This window comes from Corvus brachyrhynchos, unplaced genomic scaffold, assembly GCF_000691975.1.
Source record: "Corvus brachyrhynchos isolate BGI_N302 unplaced genomic scaffold, ASM69197v1 scaffold26, whole genome shotgun sequence".
NCBI classification, from domain to species: Eukaryota; Metazoa; Chordata; class Aves; order Passeriformes; family Corvidae; genus Corvus; species Corvus brachyrhynchos.
The window spans coordinates 2,210,655-2,233,063 of NW_008239324.1; the positions used below are offsets into that span (position 1 = coordinate 2,210,655).

Genomic DNA, 22,409 nt, shown 5'->3' on the forward strand with positions numbered 1-22,409 from the left:
TTTTAAAACTAATAGCTGGGCATGCTTATAAATACTGTTATGGATCTGAAGATAAATTCATCTCTGAACTGATTCTGAAGATTAATTTTCATTATATTTAACTTCTATTTCTCATTATATAAATGGAATTTCAGTCTGGAACAAAGCCAACTAGTTGGACTGCACTAAAAATGCTGACACATTACCGTAGCAGAATTCAACCACTGCACTTCAGCTTCCCCACCACATTCAGATTTTTCCAAGTGGTTTGGAGAATTTTAAGATAATGGCTGGTGCACAGCTCACACCATCTCACCAAGGTTAAAGAACTGCAAAACTAACAAAATGCTTTCAACAGAGAAATATATACATATGTTGGGGTGGGAAAAAAGTGAGAATACAGGCAACAAAACACCGAAATGTAGCAATTTTTTGGACTCCAAAACTCATGTGTACCAATATTTACAAATGCAAAGGTGATAAAGACCATTTGGCTGATTTAATGATCTTCTAGAAGAATTAGGCTGAAGACACCTCATACTGATTCATGTTCAATAAGCACGTAATTTTGATCAAAAGATGAGAAAAATTTTGTTCCCAAGACTCCCAACAATTAAAAAAATCACCACATAAAGGCAGAGTGCATTCACCCAGCAGCAGTTCTCCCCGTGCAATCTCTTGGTAAAAATCAATATTACTCTTCTTCCAAATTACCACAAATTTAATCTTTGCCTTGCTCAGATTTTATTGTTCAAGCTCATACAAATCTGATTCTCATTAGAGCTGGAGTTTGTATCTGCCTCTCACTGAAAAAGGTTGGTTTGGAGTCACAAGTTAAACTTGATCTTTGACCCTTTCCTTCTGCCTCATGTGTTTGGAGCCAGAGGAAGTGCAATGATACCCTTATCTACTGGACAATCATTAAGTCAGTTCATCTTAAAAACACAGAAATGCCCTTCTTCCAACCTCTAGCAAAGCACGCCATACCACACCAGCAGATCACTTTTCAGTAAGAACTCACTGCTTCAAATGACTGGCAAAAGTAATGAAATTCAACAAGCAATGCTTAAACAAAGAAGCACCTGGCATCATTCACATTAATGTGAGATATCAAAAATTATTTATTAAAATAAGTTATTTCAATGATTTAAAACAGTTTCTAAAAGAATATAACAATTTAACAATTGTTAACTTCAAAAATTTATGAATGTTTTCCCTCCTGGATTAAAAAAAATTAGCACACGCATTCAAACCTACTTTCATACTCAAACAGTTGCAACTGTGAAAAAGTTGCTACAGAGTCTGCCCCGAGGAAGAACTGATAGGTGAGGTCTTGAAGATAAGACACAGAATGCAAGAACCAAGAGGAGTTAGAACATGGCCTTCCCCACCACTTGCAAATCAGCAGGAGAGTCACTGCAGTATTTTCATTCTGCACACAGTGTAACATCATAGTCTGGGAAAAATTCTTACTGTAAAACAAAATGCATTTCCATAAACACTGATGGAGTGCCTCTTATAACTTCTGACATCATGCATGTGTGGAGAATGTGCACAGGACTTTTCAAAGGACGACAAAATGTGCTAATTCTTAAATATTTGCACAAGAGCAGCACAAGGAACTCACTCCTGTGTCCATCACACAGTGGCTGTGCTGTGTCAGGAATACACACAAGAATGAAGGAAGCCAAGACAAATGGCCAGTTGGGTTGGGTCTGCTCTGGAACTGAGCTTAAAAAGAATTCTGACAAGCAGAACAATCCAGACCTGGATAATGAAGATAAAACCAGCTCTATACAACAGTCTGGGTTACAGCTCCACCTCCCAAATCCACAGTTGATGAGATTTTTTTCTTTGTTTGAGTAGGGTTTACACCCATCTACTCCTTGAAGAGGTCAATCACAGCTGGGTACTGAAGAGATTTCAGACAGGATGAAAAAGCAGAGAATTGCCTTCAACTTTTCTCTGATTTTCAGTTGGGTGATTAGTAATTAATTTCTTTATAATAAAACATTTACAGAAGCCACCCCTTTGTGGGATACAGCATTATAACACTTTCATCTCTGAGACAATACTGTCTTTGCACAATAGCTGAAATCTCAAAGGGGTTTCTCAAGCCATCATCTGTGAATGCACAGTGGCATCAATTAAGTGCCTCTTGAAACAACAGAAGTCACAGCGTGGGGAGCAAGAGAAACTGAAAATTGCTGAGGCAGCTGCATCAGGCCATGAATCCCAAATCTGTGCAAGTCCTCTGTGATCAGAAGCACAGCTCTGTGTAAGCAGCATTTTGTGCCTCAGGCAGTCACTCCAAAAGCTAAACTCCTCTGCACATATTTGGAAGTTAAAGCTGGGAATATAGATAGCAAAACTCCACCCATGTAGAGATAAGACAACCAGGAATTTGATTATAACAACACAGCACTAGCACAAAGGACCAACACATATAGAAATTATGACAACTGCTGTTAAATATTCCATTGAAGCACTTTAGTTCTGCTCTGGCACGAAAATACACTTGCTAATCTAACAAGTATTCTCATCTGCAGCTCCATGTTCTTGATTTGACTAAAGGCACCAGGAGGATGCACCTCTGTATTTGTGCGCACTCTCATTCTTGGATTAGTTACATTTTGGGAAAACGGTCTACATTTACAGAACACTATCATTTGACTATCATCTACGTAGGATTGCAAGATTAAAAATTGACAGTTCATTTAAAAATTCATTTCTAAGCACATTAGCAGCTGAAAGGATTTGCAGAAATGATACTGTACAAAAGTAAGTGGTTCTCAGAATTTTAAATACCTTCCCTTTCTGCAAACAAACAGATATCTCCTACTGCATATCTTAGAACTTCTCCCAGTGCCTCGAGGCTGTGAACACAAGTTCACAGGAGCTATGAATAGAGGCTCACACATTGCTCCTTTCCTAAACCTTTAAAGAGAGTTCAGCAGAAAAAACACAACTACAGTCACAGAGGGTATTTGCTTTCAACAAAATTAACATATTATCTTGTTCTCGAAAATGTAACAGAAAACTTTTAATAAGAGACAATAGCTGCCCAAAATATTTTATACAGTATCAGCAGCACAATCTGCTGCCTTGAGGACTAACATACATGACATGACAGTGCTGGTGTAGAAGTGCTTGTACAGCATTTAATAAATTAAAAACTTACTACTAGTTCATCTTGAGGAGCCAGGTTGTTAAAGTGGTGTGATTCCACGCATGCAAATTGTTGTGACTGCCTTATCTTCAGCCTGTGTACACACATACAGGAGATGATTTATACTTGTACTTCAGCTACTGATAATGAGAAGTGAGGTCTATCCAACTACACATCCTCAAGTTTTAAAAATCTTGAATACACAGAAGCTCTGGCCTGCACAGAGGGTATGCTTTGTACAGAATATAAATTATTAGGTATTAAAACAGATTTTTTTAAGAAGAAGAAACTATAAAGGAAATCCGTATTTCCTCTTCCTCCTCTTCTTCCAGTCATTCCATCTGATGAAACCGTCGCTGAGTAGGATGACCAGGATAAATTCATCTCTTCCTGAACTGCACCGTAAAGCACACATCAAAGAATGACGGGCTCTAAGAGTAGAATTTGCTGTTACTAACTTTCTTCTCCTTTAATCTTAAGGGAAAAGAAAAGGAAAAAGTCAAGCTTAAAAGGAATTTCAGAGGAAAACAGTCTACCAAGTTCAGTGTACTTGGATACCAATGGCAAGCAATATATCAGCAATGAGCATTGCCATTTTTTTCCCTCAATAAATGGAAGCAAACAAGTGATTCATGCAGCTGTTCAGCACACACAATAAAGGGTAAGAATATTTAAAGTCTTGAGATCTACTCAAAACTTCCTCTTGGTACATGAAGCCTCTCTCTATCTCCCTCACATTCAGCCCAAAAGTGGAAGGCCAAGGAGAAGGAACCTTCCCCTAAGCTCTGGATAATGTACTGACACTGAACTGACAATGCTGTGCTGTTACAATTCAATACTGGCTTTATCTTTTGTGGTTTGTGTATCTGTTCCCACATATTTCATATGTGCATGACATTTCCAGGGACATAACTCTGATAGCACAGCAAGAATGAAGAGGTTTATTTATTTGTCTGTGTATACTTCCAGGCTTTCCTCCCAGAAAGCAGAAGAGAGGGATATAAAATCTCACAGGATTACAAGTGTCACTGTGATCACTGCAACTGAGATGTCACTGAGCACACATTCCACAGCTTCTGCTGGCCTCTAGTGGCTTGAGGCCCAGCCTGGCTTCTCTGCAGCCCTTCCTTGTTTCAGATGAGCTCATTCTACCCTCACAGCACTTTAGATGCTCCTTTTGATATATTTGAGGTTTCCTTACCATAAATCCTGTCTAGACAGAGCTGCCTTGGAAGGGAGAATGATCATCAACCCACCTGCGGTTGCAAGTCTCTTGATATATCTGTAGTTTGTGCTCATTCACGTTGAATTCTTTCAGTATAGCATCCCTGTTGGGATTCCTTAGGTTCATGTGGCTGTCATAGAGGAACAGCTGGTTATTAAGCTCCTCCTGGCGCTTCCGAAGTTGCCGACATGAGGAATAAAGCTCTTCTTCACTTTCCTTCAAAGGAATATTGGAAATCAAGGTAACTTGCAAAACACGTTCCCAAAATGACACAGAATCAACAGAGTTTGGGGGATTATTTTGTTTTCCTAACCACATTTTAATAGCTGCATAGAATGTTTGATGGGATGTTTCTGGAATGTTTCTGGAAACAAACTAACTTAGAAAGCACTAAAAAAACCCCTCAGCCTCACAGTCTGTCCAGCCATACCATCTTGACAGGGGCATCAGGGACGTTCTAGCACAGGTCACAAAATTTGTGTATCTAAACACTTCTATCAGAATATTTTTTCCTAATAGAGCATGTCAGTCTGTTGAGGGAAGAACAGAAAATAGTGTATCATGATGACTTATCAGATTATAATAATATTAAAAACACATTTTTTAAATGTTTCATTTTTGGCTCTTCCATCATATTTATGTATCATGTGACAAGGTGACAATCCTGGGGATTTTCTATTGAAATACAGACTAAAGATCAAAATACTGACTGGTAAATAGGACCCCTAACAGCAGCAAGTACCCAGACAGTCAAGAAAGACAGACAGATCCTGCATTTCTATGTAACTACAGCAATTCAGTACTTGCAGAGGAACTGAGTAAGTCTGAGTTTCAGTTGTAGCCCACAGTAGAAGGTCTCAAAATATTCCACAACTATAAAACAATCATCATGATTCCCTTTAGGACTTCAAATTATTTTAATACTTCAAAACTCTGGATGCAAAAGCTGCCTCTTTATAAAGTTACTAGTGGGGAATAGAACTAGCAGGACTGAAGTCTTAATTTTCACATCAGCAGCAAAACAAGATACTCCTTCTACAAGAAATGACATGCAATCGATAAATGTAATAAATCCAAACATTTTGAAAGGCAGCATACTAATAAGAATGCCTCTTTCTGCATTCAGTCCAGATCTAGGAAAATTGATAGCTTAGCAACACACCCAAGGGGTTTCAGTTACAGCAACATGATCCTTTCCTAAACCTTCTTTTTCCTCCTGAAACACATTCCTATGCAGGTACGGGTTGGAGCAACTGAAACAACCTCAGTGATATGCTACTGATTAATATTTTAAGAGTAATTTATTTAATTTTTGTTTGTAAAGGGGTAGGAAACTTTTTATTCCCAAATCACAAAGGAAATGCAGATTGTTAATTACCAATTTGCAGGTGTAGCCATCAAGAAGCATATATACTACTGTTACTTGTTGTAAATAAATGTATCCACAAAAGTACATTTAAGGATGTCCACTTCAATCTTTAAGTCAAGAACATATACACCATTGAGGCTGACTGTAGTCAGAAAAAGCTGAAGAAATACATACACTTTCTGAAGGAAGTAAATCAATTTTCAAGCAAATAAGACGTGCTTATAAATATAACAACCACCTCAGTACAGTACAATTTCTACAATATCAAAAAACCTGTTTAACTTGTACAGGAACTGCGTAAGGCCCCACATAATAATTCACAAATGTACATGCTTATGTCTACAATATTTTTGCTTTACTATTCCTAATAAACTCCACAGCCATCTGTAATTCCTCGCCATAATTTTGTATTTCATCTCCAAGAGCACACAGATGGGCTCTGTATATAAACAGGCCTGTTATTAAATGGTATCATTTTATGGAGGGTCATCACTTTTTAAAAGGAAGCAGAGAAACAGAGGCAGCTTTGATCTTTTCTGATGCTTCTTGAATGATCTGGCAAAAGTTCTAGAGTTGACAACTTTAGTAAGCCTGGGTCTGTTGCAGGCTGCCAAACAAAAGGAAGTTTTTGGAAGTTCTCCTGCCACTGCATTACCACCCAGAGACACCAGGCATTGTAAAAACACCAAGCTGAGCTGCATCTTCATTTGGCTTAACAAGCAGAAGGGGCTTCTAGAGTGTGAAATGTGCTACTGTCAAAGGAGTCAGTGCTGACAGATTGGGGGACAGACTGCTGCTGTGAACAACACTGAGAGCTGCTCCTGCCCCAGGCAAATAATGATCTGGGTTCCTGAAGACAAGCCACAGCAGGAGGGATTTGCAATGCATCCACAAGTGATGTCCATGCTCAGCATTAGGCAATGGTGATTTTGTCGATTTTCTCAAAGGCAGCAAGCCCTAAAGCAGCAGTGTCCCAGGCCTCCTCTGTCAGACTCGAGTCCGTGAAATATTAACAATTTAAATATGAACAATTTAAATATTATCTTGAAAGGACATAGGTCTCCTGTTTACACACACACCACTAGGCTCAGCTTCTAGTCCTCTCCTGCTCTCAGAACCCCTGGCTGGCTCACAGAAGGAACCTACAGGAACCTACTACAGCTTTCAACACTGTCATTGCACACGCTGTCCTTTTACATCAGGTTTTATAAGGTGGCTTCGTACAAACCTCCACAAAGCATGTTTGAAAAAGGCTTCCACTCCTTTGGGAAAAACAGTGTGACTGAATTCAGAAATTCCCAGTTCAGTGTATGCAACTGCAGGCACAAATCCCTCCAGAGACATAATGACTTAAGAGTTCACAGAAGCTGATGTTTCAATCAGAAAAATAATGTACACTGGTGTGAAGTGCAGCATGGGCCTGAATGATTTGACAGACTACAAATAAGAAGTTGAACTTTTTTTTTTTCTCTGAATCAGAACAGTGCTGGAAAGCACCCTGAAACAGCCACTTCCCAGAAGCATCTTTGAACTTTCATCATATCACAAGTATATTTAAATTACATAATATATTATTGAGAAAGACTCTGAGAAATATCCTTCAAATCAACATGATACAGCAGCACCCTTGGAACACCAACAAACACTGTTCACAAATCAGCTGCTTTAATGCCTGCATTCATGAGCAAGGATGCATCATTTTTTTTTCCCTTATGTGTTTTAAAATACTACTACTTCAAGTAGGTGTTTAGAGAGGCTTAAAAGAAGCAGATTAGCAGTTCTTTAAGAACCAGATATGTCTTCTTGTTGGGTTGTTTATTTTAATGAAATAGTGGGAGAAATTACTATCTTCTATTGCTGAGGTGATTTCTTTTTTTATGTAGGACCTTTAAAAAAAAGATGATTCTATGAAGCCAAAGCTGATTTTAGCTAACTTTGCATGGCATCAGTCAGTTAACAAGGAAAGACAATGAGCATGCTGTTACAGCAAAAACTATTGGAGGTAATGAGGCTTTGTTTGTGCATTATTTCTTTTAACAACCGTGTAATCTGTCCACCCAGAGGGAGAGTAACTCAATTTGTGCTATTTGTCTTCCCCAGTACCTGCAGAAGAAATGCCTGACAACAGCACATCAGACACAGAACAGAAAACTGAATCCTCAGTTCCTGCTTTCCACAAAGAACTGATAACAGACACACTAAGTGCACAAAACAAACCCCAGTGGTCCTCACCAGAACTTGTTGCATCTCACAGTGCACCAGAAGCGAGGCCAGCTCTATATCTTCACTGTAGCCATTCTTGAGAGGAACTGACCTAAAACCTGGGGCAAGGGGAATGAAAACAAAGGACAATTAGAGACCATCAAGGGGGAATTTGCACTCACAGAAATGGTGCACACTGTGAACATTCTTCAGTGTTCAAATGCTCCTCTGCTGAGAGCAGGGTCTGCTATGGCAGTTGGAGAGAAGCAAAAGACAAGACTAGCAAAATTGAGAAACACCTGATTTCACATGCTCTTGAAAACTAAAGCCAGAGGAAGGAGCTTCATCGAGGCAGGAGGGAGCCTGGCAGCAGAGTCTGGCACAGTACAATAATGCTCAACAGCACCTCATTTTAACCACTGATCTCACCTGATTTGATTCCTTTGATGGGAAAAGTGGCATGTGCTAAGAAGTTGGGATCACTGAACATATCCTCCTCGTAAACAACAAAGCGCAGGAACGCCAGATTTGGGTCGTAAATTTCAAATTTCACTTGCTCTGCATAAGGTGCCCAAGTTGGATTAAGGCCATTGTCATCTGCAATGAAAAGGAAACATTTGCAGGATGAAGCAATAATTTCACTTCATTCACATATGGGTATGTATCCCAGGACATTTTCTAGGCATACAGAAGCCCAAAAATCCTATTTACCATCTGTCTTATGTTGTAACCTTGCTTCAGAAAGTTTGTATTTGTTTACTTGGTGGGAGAACTAGGAGGAAACTTGGCAGGGATGAAAATCCATGAAGAAAAGCTATTATTTGTATTCGTACATGGACATGTATTTGTAAAGAGAAAAAAGAAAGCTAATTAATTTCTCATATAAGCCTCACGCTCCATATCCAAGAGAAAGCAGGAAAAGCACTAGGAAGATTAATGTACCTTGGCCCAATTTTTGTAGTCATGTACAGAACACCAAGATTTGCTATATGTGACACAACCAGGAAGCTCGCTCTCTAAAGTCTTGGTCACTTCCCACAGAAAGTTTAAATCATAATCATCTTCTCTGAAGTACTGAGGAGCCACAATGCACATTCTGTTTCTGATTCTGTGTTTATTTTCCACTGGTATCACTGGTTTGGATAATCAGAACCAAAGCCTGTTTTTCACCAGAGGAACACTGTTGCATCCAGAAATACTAAATGGTGAAATATGAAGTGGCTGAAATATTGTCCCATTTCAGTACTCTTTAAGTTCATGTAAACACAAACAAATTCCTTATCCAGAACTCCCCAGGACTGAGCTTTGGTCAGACTTCTAATGCATTGCAAGTTACTCTGTTTTACAGCCCTATACACCCAAGCTGTCTCCAAGGGAGTGCCAGTCTTAGAACCTCCGTTTAAATAAACACAGTCTGGATCTCACAGTAGTAACTCCCCATTTGGGCCAGACTTTTGGGAACTGAGTAGCACTGTTGGAGGCACTCTCAAGACAGTAATACTTTAAAATATGCAAATACACAAAACTTATGCTTGGGCAACAACATAACAGAATGGGACTTTTTTCCCCCAAACTATAACAGTTTTTTTTTCCTAAATTTGATATACAATGAAGTTTCTCAAATTAACAGGGCCCGAGATAAGCAAGAGAACAAGCCTTTGTGACTCATCAGTCCAGAGCTACAGTTAACTTACTCCCCCTATAGTGCTCATCCTCTGCTCACGTTGTTTAAGTACCCTGGAAGTACAACCATATCCCAGCAACACAGAAACCCAGATACTCACTCACAACTGTTGTCTTGAATTTGTTGTTATCGTATTCAGCCCCACAAATCTCAACCTCTACAAAGGGACAGGCGATGCTTCTACCAAGTTTAGGGAGATGACGAGCACCTAAAACCTGCAAAAGCAACTGTAAATTATAACCACCTCCCAAGGAAACTTGGAATCATTGTTGCTGAACAGAAGTAGCCTACAGAACGAGAGGGGGGAAAAAATCCAGAACATGGAAAAGTACACATTCTCTCTCTTGAATATGTTTGCATGTATTATCTGTGCCACCAATAACAATACCTTCCATAGTCTGGGTAACTCAATGATTTTCATTGTGGAAAAAAAAGGCACTGTAGCTGACATTCATTACACACAGTGTGCAGCTCCAGGCCAGGCCTGTAGCACAAGTTTTGTTATCTTTCTTCTCTCTTTATTACATACCCATTTCAAGACATTTCTGCTTTGAATTCACAGGCCGTTTACCTCATCTTTAAACTGTAGTGAAGAGTTTCCTCTTTCTCAGAAAACATACTGTGAAAGGACATGTCTTACTGCACAGCAACTGAGAACAGAAACAAGTCCAACCCTGTCTGGCACCCAGTCAAGATGGCAAAACTTTCCAATGATAAACTCATCTCTTGAAGAAAAATGAGAATGACATTCAGATTAAGTCATAGTGGATTAAATATGATGAAGTGGGGGTCAGTTTATTAGGTTTTCTGTTTAGTTTCTACATGTCATTATAAATATCTTTCTTTCACACTCAAAATCCCTAAACTAGTTAGTCTGCTGCTAATCAATCTCCAGTAGGACACTGCTACTAAGAACCCATTTGATTGGAAATTCAAGTGAGTTCATTTGATGTTTTTATTAGAAATTACACAAAATCATCCCAGGATTGCGGTTTCAGTCCTATAGCATGTTCTTCATTAGCATGATAAAGACATGTATTTCTTTTCAGGAACCAGTGAAGTTACTTTTATTCTCACACACACTGACATTTAAAAACAGTATTTTGACAATCTGTCAGATCTTGCTCTGAAACATAATAGCTTTATTTTTCGTTTTATAGATATTTATGACTTGTAAAAAAGCATAATTTACAAAAGAGATTTACCCTCACTGTCATAATCATCTGCAATTTCCTCTTGGAGTCATTTGGCATTGGGTCATACTCCTCATTTCTCATGCTTTCCGGCTGCAGCACATAGCCAGTGTGTCCATTCAAGGAAAACAAGGCATGGTTCAATTGCATGTATTTATCTGGGGAGAGAGTTAAACAGTCACAACACAAGATCCCCTGGAATAAAGCTAAGGAAATACCAGATTAACAGCTCCTCTCTGCAATTCTTTCTGGTCAGCACTTTACCAGAAAGAGCTGGAACGGTGGGAGACTTGCTTCCTTCAGTAACTGAATCTGACAGGCCATTTCTCACCAATTTTAATCCCAAAAAACCCCATCTCCATCCCCAATTAGCTTCCTATCAATGTGTCACAAACTAGCTGGCCCTCACCAGGAAGTGGAATACAGCCTTCCCTGTGGCTGCACAACCATTCATCCACCTGAAACTCACCGTAAACATGTCTCCTTGCTTATCACAAAGAGATCGAGGTGAAATAAATCTTTCAGGGTTTGGGGGCAGTTAGGCTCAGAGACAGGGCTTTTGGAGATCTGTTTCTGGGGCCCAGCTTTGGATGGCAACCCACACATTAAAAAGCAAACTAAACACCCTTTCTTGCAGGAAGTCCAAATAAATAGGATGGTGATTAGAAAGGCAGAAGAGCCAGAAAAGGGCTCATTTATAGTGAAATGGAAGATGCATTAGATCCTTTTTCAAAGGGAAAATTACCTGGAGTTTGGAAGTTAAGAGCCACCATCTGGGAGCCACAAAGCCAGAGGCGAAACGGGTCATAGTTGGATGAGTCAACCCTCTGTCCTTTGGGATAGACGCGAGTCAAACCCTTCAGGTTGTACTTCAACAGCTCCAGTGGCTTTTGCTTAACGATGCTCTCTGCCTTGGTTTCCACAAAAGAACGGATTTCTCTGAAATCAGGATTGTCTACACAGGGATGGGAGGAAGAACAGTGGTTACCAAAGGAAGAAAGATGTTGACAGTTATACTGTATTTTTACCAACACTTTGTTTTACTTTGTTTTGCCTTGTCCTTTAATGCAATAATTGGCACAGTTTTCACGCAGACACGGCAAATTGGTTGAAAATCAAGGCTGAAAGTTAAAATTGCCTGCCTGCCACACGCTTTACAGAAGGGCAGATAAGAGCCTGTAGTCATGTTCTCATCTCATTGCTAATAATGTACTTCTGATCACTATAACACATATTTAAATGAGACATCTTTTCCTAGGTTGAAATGGGGAGAAGAAAGGGTGAGCCAGGGTTAGCCAATGCCTCAAACAATGACTATAATTATAATGTCTTAAATGCAGTGACAGCTTATTAAAAACATTTGCAAAGAAACTTAAAGAAAAAGGGCACGCTTGTTGGCTTCTCCAGTAGCAATGACAAAAAACTGGAATAAAAAGTACATATTTCAGTGTCACAATCCACAGCTGCACTTACAGAGGCCCAGTTATATTATGAAGCCATACATCATTCCAACAGCTTAGTCCTGGCAAACATGTTCTTACAGTAAAATTTAAAAATGCACAGTAAACCTATTTATGAAGGTTTTTTACAAACAAATCACAAGTGTTCAGCCAGAGATTTTAGTCTCAAAAAAGTCAATTGAGATGTAACTAGTGAGCTTCCCCATGGAATATACATCTGAGAGGGTGCCTCTAGTTAACTAATTAAAATTTGTGACAGTTCTTTTGTGATAGATGAACAGCACCAAGTTCCCTGGTGTACAGCTTCAAAGTGCTATTGAAAACTGCCTAGGTGAGGCAGAACTTTGTTTTCCAGTAGGATAGATTGTATCTTCAGACCTAAAATCCCAACTAACATCTGTAAAGATAGTAGGAAGGGTAAAATTCCAATGTAACATCAAAGGCAATACCTAAATTGTCCTTGGTTTTGCTTGTTGGCTTGCAGTAGATTACCAGATCAGATAATTCAATAGCAATTAACTGATTCTTTTCCCAGTATTTCCTCCTGTTCTCCTGGAAAACATAACAAAGTTTTAGATGATAGGCACACCGAGTATTATGGCACAGTAGCTCCAGGGTGCACTCTAATGAATGCCTTCTCTGGTGCCCAGATTCCTACCTGATACCTTACACACTTGCACAGATGTAATGGCCTTTCAGATCCAAGTCAGAGAACAGGCAATAAGCAAACAGTGAGGTTTAGCTGGGAATGTACTTTTGGGTTTTTTTTGGTGGGGAGAAAGGTGGTGTTTGGGGTTTTTACAAGCAAGGGTTTCAGTTCTTCCCTGATCAGTCTTGCTCAGAATCCTGGCAACATTTTTTTTTTCTTTTAATGTGGCTCTACTCAATTCAATTTTAGTTACATTCTTAACCCTATACCTCATATAAATGCAAATGTATGCAGAAAAAATGCAAAGGGTAGTGAAGTGTCTCTGTATCTATTTATAATCCTTGGCAGAACTTAAGTCTTGTTAGTAACTCCCAAACAGTGAAATTCAAACCCTCTGTGCATCATTCTTATGTTGTTTTCTATTTGTGCACCAAACCCATCATGTTCTGTAAGAAAATCATGTGCAATCTTGTTGAAATCCCCACTACTAAACCCACTCTCTACTTCCACGTTTGCAAGCACCTGCTCTGTGGAAGCTGAGCAATGTTCCCTGCCAGCAGAGACTGGGAACTGCTGAAAGCAGAAAGACATGTCCTGAGTGGAGACATTTGGGCTGGAGGCTTTTCAGGCATAAGAAGCAGCTACAGAATAAAACATGTTAGAAGAGTCCCATACTGAACAGTGATTAGCTTTGGCACAAAAGATCATGAAGCAGCAGCAATCAGGAAGCCTTCTAAAAGAATTCCCTCAACAAGACAAACATAAAAGGAATGAAAATCAGAACTAGGGAGCCATGAGTTTCCAGAATATCTCACTGAACCCAGGATTATACATTGAAGTCTAAGAAAGACAAAGAGGAATACAGTTTTTAGACTTGGAAATAACCTTCAGAAAAAGCTGTACAAACCTCATTGTACTTAGTGATCCACCACAGTTCCCAGACATTGCTCAACAGTAACCAGAGCTCCAAGCAGTAAAAGATCACTTTTAGGTGGCATGAGCTCCTCTCTAGACAGAAACCTCTAGTGATAACCAAGCAGGAGAGCAAGGAACAACCACCCCGGGGAGCATGGCAAGTATCAGTACTGAGCAGAGATTACAAGATACACGAAGCTTAGTTTTATTTTTTGTACATAACAGACATTGCCCAAAACCAAACTCATTAATAAATCCCCCTGTATCACATTGCAGCAGAGTCTTAACTCACTGTGCTTTTTCCTTCCCAAAATTCAGCCTGTTAACTGTACTGACAACAAGGGCCTTGCCTCATCTTCATCCCCTCCCCATGCTGCAGTCAGTCTATCATGTGAACTTTGTAGAGGCCACGCTGTGAGAAAGGCCTCCCAAGTGACAGAAATGAGTTTTAAAGCATCTTTGAACACAGACTGTTTAATACTTCTCCAACTGTACAGAGAGAGAAAAAGCTGCCAGGTTCCTGAAGAGCCATTGTTGTAGCATAAAAAACATTCGATTTGGAGACACTTCTTTTAGGTCATGTTTCTCTTTTTCTCATTTTTATTTCTAAATGAAAGCCTGGCACAAGAACTGTATCTCTCCTCCCCCAACAATAGGTCAACAGCTCCTGTTGCTTCTCCCCTTGCTGTATTTACAGTCCTCTGCTTGAGACATCAACTTGTCTGCTATAAATAGGATCAGGACAACCCTCAGAGCACTTCCATTCCACATGACAGATAAACAGCATGAGCCAACGTGATACTGAAACACATTTTCCATCAACCATATCACCCACTTAACAATAAAAGGTGAATAAAAGCAATATTAAAAAAAGAGTATCCTTAAGAACAGCCAAAGTAAGGACTTTTTGGTCAAGTCAGAGACTTCTTAAATACTAGAAAGGATTACAGGGAGGTAAATTAGTACATCAGAGCAGGAAAAGCAAGTCCTGAAGAATGTCTTTAAGTGGCAGTAGAGGGACATAGAAGTTAAATTTAGGCAGAATCCTTCAATTTTTAGGCAAGTTTTTGGAAATACTACTATTGAAGAACAGGGAAACCCAGAATGTGGTTATTAGTTACAAACAAAGTATTAGCCAAACAATTCTCTATCAGTGCCACTGCATTCACTGGAAAATAGTTAGCAAAGAGGAGGAGTTTAGAGAATGGCAGCTCAGATTTCACACATTCTCACTGGTGGATTCACAGCTCTGAAAAGAACAGTCTGATATCGGAGCTTCTGCTGCTTAACACTGGGATGAACCAGTGTGATCAGCTGTAAAATTGCAGTGGTATCCACTCTGGCCTAGCAAGCACACTTCACTGAGGGGCAGGGTGCATCACAGACAGTACTCTGCTGGAAAACTCCTGTTAACATCAATTTATGTAAAATGCTAATTCACCTACCATTCCCCAGAGAGGTTATGGAACAAGAATCACAGCATCAATAAAATAAACAGACAACAGCACTATGCAAGAGGGTCAAGGACCATGTGAGAGCAACATATAGCAGTAGAGGGCAGGTAAAGACAAAACCTATTGTAAATTTATAGCAGTACATTATTTAAAACAACAACAGATAAATTTGTAGCAATACCTCTTCTGCTGTTTTCCAAGTGATCTCACGGATACTTTGGTACCATTCAAAGAGTTCTTCTACTTTATCAGTTGCAAACTCAACACATGGATCCTCTGGATTCTTAGGTTCCAGAATGAAGACAAAAGGCTTTTTGTGTTTTCCTTGTGGCATTTTCACTATTAGGTAAAACCATAGCAAGAAATTTATACTGAAATCCAACAGCTCTTTTTCTAAGCTGCCATTGTTGATTTATTGCAGCAGATACTGTTAGGAAGTTTCAACATATTAGTTGTACTGGCTATATTAATACAAGTAGGTGTTTGGGGGGCTTGATTTGGTCTTTTTAAAATCCCTCCTGATAAACATAAAAGAGTCTACTCAACAGAGAAAGGTCGGGTGTCCATATATAAGCACCAGAAAATACATACCAACATTGTACGTATTGAGCACCAGAATGCCACGACACAGAGAGCCCAGTGGGTTGTCCTCAATGATCTGAAAAACATGAGTTAAATCTGACCCTAAATCTCTTGAGTGAACATGCACAGGACATTAACAAATAATAAATGTGCACCATTAAATCTAATCTCAGCTTTACTGAAAGCATGTCCACTATGATGTTTGAAAGCCTGTGTTTAAAAGCCTGTTTTCATATCTAAAAAACACACGAGGATTTCTTCAGTGAGAGCAGTCAAAACAAGATTACTTTGTAGTAGCTTCTGTCCTGACACAACTGTTCATTTTTTAAGTCTGCTTAAGGTTACAGTAACCAGGGGGCAGGAAATGTAATACTTGTGGTTTTCTACAAAGACTTCTAGAAAATCATTGGAAGTGCTTCAGAAGAACAAAAGAATTCAATGTTTTATTTTTAAAATTCAAAAATGTCAAAACTTATTACTGTGGAGTTCTGTTTTCTTTTGTTCAAGAGCTCTTTGTCCAAGACACGGGACCATATTTTTTAGATTCTTTTGACAAACAGGATTGGGTTAGCTATGCATAAAAACCCTATAATGAAGAGTAAAATGACAAGTAAGGTGTGTTTGGACATATAATTTTCTTATTTGCAAATATTAAGACAGTGACTATAAAGGAAAACTAGTTAAGTTTCAGGCATGTTATTGTTTAGCCAAACTATGAAAAATCTAAACTGTTTATGATTTTTTATGAGCAGGAAACAACCAGAATCTCCTAAAACCTCCCCAATTCAGCTATCATAGAATCACAGATACCTAGGGGTCCCTTCCAACTCATGATATTCTATCTCCTTAAATAGCTTTCAGCATGGGATGCCCTGAAAAAAATATTCAGCAGCAGAGAACAATGAAAAATGCATTCATTCCTCTATTCTGTGCTCTCTCAAACACAGCACACAGAGCTGTGAGTGTATAAACCAGACTTCCACTTCCAGCAGATAGCCAAGGAAATGTAGTGTTCAAACCGTAACCCTCACCTGATTTTCAAGCTCAGCAGAGCTATCAGATGACAGATCTTCAACATAATTAGATGGAAAATAATGTTGGACTTTTTCTCCATAATCCCCCTTCCACCTGAATTTAAACAGAAAAGTAGACAGAATGAAAAAAAAAAAATAGTTAAAGAGCTTCAACAGGCCATTAATGAAGCAATAATCCCCAAGAAATTGGTCATTAATACCCCACACTAGATTGTCTAGCTGGCTATCACCAAAATATAAATGATGAAGTAGCTAAAAGCTCTAACAAAGTGATCATTAACTATAGTAACAGATGATTTCAGAGGAATTACAGTTACTGTAAACTGCAATTAATGACTTAAGAGGCTTTTTCCCCCTCCAGTACTAAAAATACTATTATGTGGTTGATTACCCTGTAGAAACTACAGGGAAACATTAGATTCCCAAGCTTTCCAAGCAATTTACAAGCCAGCTAAAAAAGAAAACCTGTTATGAAAGGAGACTGTACAGAGCACTAAAAAAGGTGGGTTTGATTCCTGAGAAATGCTTAGCAGAGCAAGGACAGAAGCAGAGCAATGATTGCAATGATAAGAGATGCATGACTTCCCAGAACACACACATGTCCAGGAAGGGTAGATGGGAAAAATACTGGATAGTATGGGAAAAATACTGGATAGTATGGGAAAAATACTGGATATACCAGGCTATGAAGGTTCTGCAGGCTGAGGTTATTGCTGCGGGGTAGAAAAATGAAAAAGACATGAAAGGAGAATTGAAGATGAGGGGATTTTGTGTTTGGGGTTTTTTTTTTTAATACACTGGCATTAAGATTTATAAGGGCACAGTTAATAAGCAGCAATCAGACAACAGGCAGTTTTTAAAAACTACTACTCAAAGTTCATTTTTTCCTCCATCTAGTAAGTCACCAGAAGTTCTCCCAAGAGGAATCTTTGTCCTTACCAGCCTCCAGTTTCCTTTGTGACATTATGAATTAAAGCTCCTCGAGAGAAGCTCAATTCATCACTCCTTTTGGCTCTGTAGTCATACAAGGCTTTCACTGTTCTCTGAGGCTTTAAGAGAAACAGAGCAAAGGGGTCATCTGGGGGGACAGGTCATAAAATAATCAATAATGCAATCTTAAAAAAAAAAATACAGAGGATTGGATTATTTTTTGTTGTGGTTATGAAGCTTAGAAAACAAAATACTGAAGTTCCAGAGTGACATCTATTGGTGGAAGCAAGTGATGCTACTTTGGTATTCTTCAACTATCATCTTGGAAAAGAAGGAAAAATAAAAAAAATTTCTTTTTTGGGTGCTGCAATACAATTATGGTAGAAAACAAAAATTAAAAAAAAAAAACCACAAAAAACTACAAGGTGAAATATAAATCCTCTATTTTTATAACACGTGTTCATAAGCATTTGGAGTTTTCAGGCTTAGGTGCCTACAAAACCTCCACTTCAAAATCACATCAGCTATCCTGCTGGTCACACTTCCTTTAGGAAGACACGCAGTTTTAGCAGGATGAGCTAAACCGTTATCTTGAATTTACTACTACACAAATGCTTCAGCAGCAATGCAAATTCACTGGCCAAAAAGACTAAAAAGAATTAGTCACAAAATTTACAAGCAGGTGATTTTCTTGAGAATTTACAAATAGGTAGGCACTAGCAAGAACTCCAGATAAGCAGTGTTTGCTGTGACACTTGTTTTTAAAATGGGATCTATCTCTTAAATGAATAAAAACTCTAATAACTCATTAATAGACCAAAGGCACCAGATTTTTATAGAAAGCACATGAATAAAGCCTGCACTTATTTGTGCATGCAGAACATGCTTGCTAATGGAACGAGTGTGTACAGACACCCACAGGCACAGAAATGTTCATGTTGTACTTTCTTTCCATGAAGATGTGGCCTTCTCAAATTGAACCCTCTCACAGGTATTTAATTTGGGAGCCCACCAAACCAAATCACCTCCACAGACCCAAGAGCAAAAAGTGCCCAAATGAGCCCAAGTGAGTCTAAATGAACAGGATTTGTACAAGAAAATAGGTGGGTACAAATTCTGAAGAGAGGCTAGAAAAAAGTCACACCCTTTAAATTTCTGCTGTCCAGTCCCCCATAGATCAAGCAGCCTGATGCTTTCAGTTCTTTTTATTACTGCTAACAGGAAACCAGTAAGTCTAATTTTCAGAAGTCTACAGTAAGTGTGAATATCTCTCTTTAAGCATACCACTGTGGGGGTGATTTCACTAGGTTCCACATACATCCTGACTTCATAGAGTGAATTAATATCTTTTTCCTAAAAACAAGAAAGAAAAAAATAATCAAGTTTCAGGAATCAAAAATTATAAAAGTACTTCATGTTTATAGAACCATCATTTCTGAAACCACCTTTTTGATAGCACATAGCCCAGCAGAAGAGAAGGGAAGCCAGACACCTCTGTTTTGCTCACTTCTATAGTTGAACATAACTGAAGATGAGTTTGTTATTTAATCAGTTGATGCCTCAGTTTAATGAACAGCAATACCTCATAAAGGTATCACTTAATCAGTCAAAAGGTTTTTTGATTGTGATTACTCTTCTGTGTGCAACCAGAAAAGAAATACCTGCCCTTATGATCTCCATGTTACAGTACTTTTGTACCAGTATTGGTTTCACTATTAGGTAAGAACTCTAAACAATATACAGAGTCATATTTTCATTTTATTCTCTCCTTGTGATTCCATTTGAACCCAGTCCTAAGATACAGAACCTTTGCTGTAGGCAACATTATAAAAATCCTGAGGTCTAAAATCTTTTTAGTCCCTTTTAGTCTCCCCAGAAAAAAACAAAATCCCCAGGTTTTGATTTCTTCAGACCTGCCAGATGTAGTTTCCTGCAGCTTCTAAAAGACATATACTTGAAAAGTGAAGACAGCACCTCAGGCTTTTCAAAGCAAATCTCCCTCAAAATGAAACACATCCATCCAGATAGTAGACCTTTATCCTCAGCCAATTATCCAGGCTCCTAGTTTAGTCAATAGCCAGAGATAAGTCTCTTGGGGAGATTTCCTCATGCTTATCTCAAATAGTCAGCCTTCAGAAGTATCTTTTACCACAGAAGGCAGTAGGACACTGTCCCTGAAATGTCCAGAGTGAGAGGTACAGCAGAATATTTCATTTTTTCTGAAGTACTTAGCAAATGGCATCTGCATGACCATTTTAAGAATCACTGCCCACTTCAGCAATAGAAGACAGGGCCAACGGTAGGCAAGGCTATTATCAAAATACTCATTTTAGTAGGGCAACAACTCCCAGTACACAGTGGGGCTTCTCTAATCAAATCATGGGGAAGGCAAAAGTTGGCCTGTAATCAAAGATGAAGCTGTCCTTCACACTTTTGTGAAAGAAGTCAGTATAGGCATCTCAGTTTCACAGAAAGTGACCTGCTTAACCTCCCCCAGAGATCCTGTACCAGAGACAGAGCCCAGCCCAGCGCCCCAGTCCATCCCAGTATCCCAGTACCGTGCTGTAGCGCTCCAGCAGCTCCTCCGTCACGGGGTAGCGCAGCTTCATCTTCCTGTACAGCGGGTGCTTCTCGTAGTACGTCACCAGCTCCACCAAGCTCTCGAAGTAGGCCGAGGTTCCCAGCACAAAGTGCTGCCCCTCCTGCTGGATTCGGAAGTGCTTCACCTTCCCCTCCGCTCTGCGGAACAAGGGCACAGCTCAGGAGGTGTCGGTGTTTGCAGGGAGAGCACCAGGGCTCTGAACTGGACCAAAGCTGCTTTGTGCACCTTCATCATGTGAAATGACTTCTCCCTCTAACAAAGTCTCTTTTATTCAATTATTATGATTATTATAACCATTTTGGTATCTACAGAAATCAATTATTAAAGAAAAAAAATCTCTTGTGGTCAAATACAAGGTTTGTGCTTGCATTGATAAATGCAGTAAAACCATCCATTGACAACCATCCCACCCAAAAAGACCCCTACACCCTTTTCAAGATGCTGCTTTGAAATGAAACTTATTGAGTTTTATTGAGATGCTGCAGCTCCAGTTACTTCAATATCCACCTTGGTAACAACAGAAAATTTCAACCCAAAGTACACAGGAGACTGGGGAATTTTGGACATCTTCAACAAACAATGCATGTAAGTAAGCAACTTTACATGTTGCTAAATTACACATTTTCAGAGAAACACAATTTTCTCTGAAGGCACAATGGAAAACACTCCAATTCTATATATTTCATTAATATTTTTACAAGAATCACAAAACTATTCAAAACTATTTTCCCTGGCAAGAAGAGCCAACAATTTCACTTTGACATTTCAGTTATCTGACAGGTCAGGATTTCTAGGTGATAGGGAGATAGCATAATTGATGAATCTGCACTGAAGGAAACTTCAAAATAACACCCTTTAGCAAGGAGTGTCAGGGAATGAAAGAAGGGCCATCCATAGTTCTGTATGCGAAGAAAGGGACAGCTGGTGCTCAAACAATCTTTATAAAAGCATAAACGTTTAGGCCAGTCACAAATCAACTCTTGCACACACTCTCATACATGGGCCTGCTGCACAAATCAACCACGGTAATTATTCATAGTTTGAAAGCAAGAATAGCATGACTCTAAAAAAACATTATTTTTTAAATAAGAAAAACCAGAATATTGTTGGGCTGCTAGGTAAGGTAATCCTATCTGTCTTTTCTTACCTGAAAGTCATGGCAAAAGAATCAGGTTCATCTCTCTTTCTAATGAGAAAGGCTCCGTCCCGAGGAATTCGCATGAGCATGTCTTCTGCCTCACCCCGACTCAAGTTGTTATAGTACCAACTGCAACAGTCAAAAACCAGAACAGGCAAGGCATTACAAGGCTTGTTAAATGTCATTTATGAAGAATAACAGACAGCATTATTAACAACAGAGTTTCAAACGTTCTAAGAAAAATTATGCATTAGATTTTCCCCATCTTGGCACCTATGACAGCAGTTTATTACAAAACATTGTAAGACAGCAGTTTATTTTGGATGAAAGCATCACGAATATATCAGAACACCTTGTCTGTCTGAAATCATAAAACATAAATCTGCATTTGTTCCTGAAACAAAGGAACTGCATCCTGCTTTTAGTCTGTCATTCGGTTTTCAGTACTTATTACATTTTGACACAGTAGATTTAAGATAAAGCCTAAACACAGACAAAAGAAAGACACCAGGGATTTGAATTTTTATTCAGAGCTTGATTTTATCTTTCACCATAGGGATGGAGCTGTTTTGGCTCCAAAGTGCCTTCAGTGAAACTGTGGCCACTTATACTGGCAGTGTAGCTCCAGCTTCTGCAGAAAGGCAGGAAATTCTAACCTTTAAATTCTCCTTCCCCTCTCACTGACTTCCAAAGTTATGTGTGGGTGGTCAGTGACTCCCAGATCCCAGGGGGGCAAAAAAAATAAATTTAAAGTCACAGATTAGCATTTTACATGCAAAGGAGATTTACTTTTGCCCACTGCAAAGAAAACAGAACAAAGGGCA

General features: G+C 39.1%; 1 protein-coding gene across 4 annotated transcripts in view; it reads right to left on the bottom strand.

Annotated features, from left to right (window-relative positions):
* Positions 1 to 1,082: 1,082 nt before the first annotated feature.
* PLCG2 (phospholipase C gamma 2) overlaps positions 1,083 to 22,409 on the bottom strand; it is a 53,521-nt gene continuing 32,194 nt past the window's right edge. For all 4 annotated transcript variants that reach the window (XM_017741052.1, XM_017741054.1, XM_017741055.1 and 1 more), the window contains 15 exons: positions 21,595 to 21,714; positions 20,404 to 20,584; positions 19,130 to 19,198; positions 17,855 to 17,964; positions 16,913 to 17,009; positions 15,891 to 15,957; positions 15,481 to 15,638; positions 12,731 to 12,833; positions 11,567 to 11,776; positions 10,834 to 10,979; positions 9,729 to 9,843; positions 8,374 to 8,541; positions 7,975 to 8,063; positions 4,405 to 4,589; positions 1,083 to 3,622 (listed from right to left, as the gene is read on the bottom strand). In XM_017741052.1, coding sequence (XP_017596541.1) covers positions 3,580 to 3,622; positions 4,405 to 4,589; positions 7,975 to 8,063; positions 8,374 to 8,541; positions 9,729 to 9,843; positions 10,834 to 10,979; positions 11,567 to 11,776; positions 12,731 to 12,833; positions 15,481 to 15,638; positions 15,891 to 15,957; positions 16,913 to 17,009; positions 17,855 to 17,964; positions 19,130 to 19,198; positions 20,404 to 20,584; positions 21,595 to 21,714 — 1,861 coding nt within the window. In that variant the 3' untranslated portion in view covers positions 1,083 to 3,579. The remainder of the gene's footprint in view (positions 3,623 to 4,404; positions 4,590 to 7,974; positions 8,064 to 8,373; positions 8,542 to 9,728; positions 9,844 to 10,833; positions 10,980 to 11,566; positions 11,777 to 12,730; positions 12,834 to 15,480; positions 15,639 to 15,890; positions 15,958 to 16,912; positions 17,010 to 17,854; positions 17,965 to 19,129; positions 19,199 to 20,403; positions 20,585 to 21,594; positions 21,715 to 22,409) is intronic.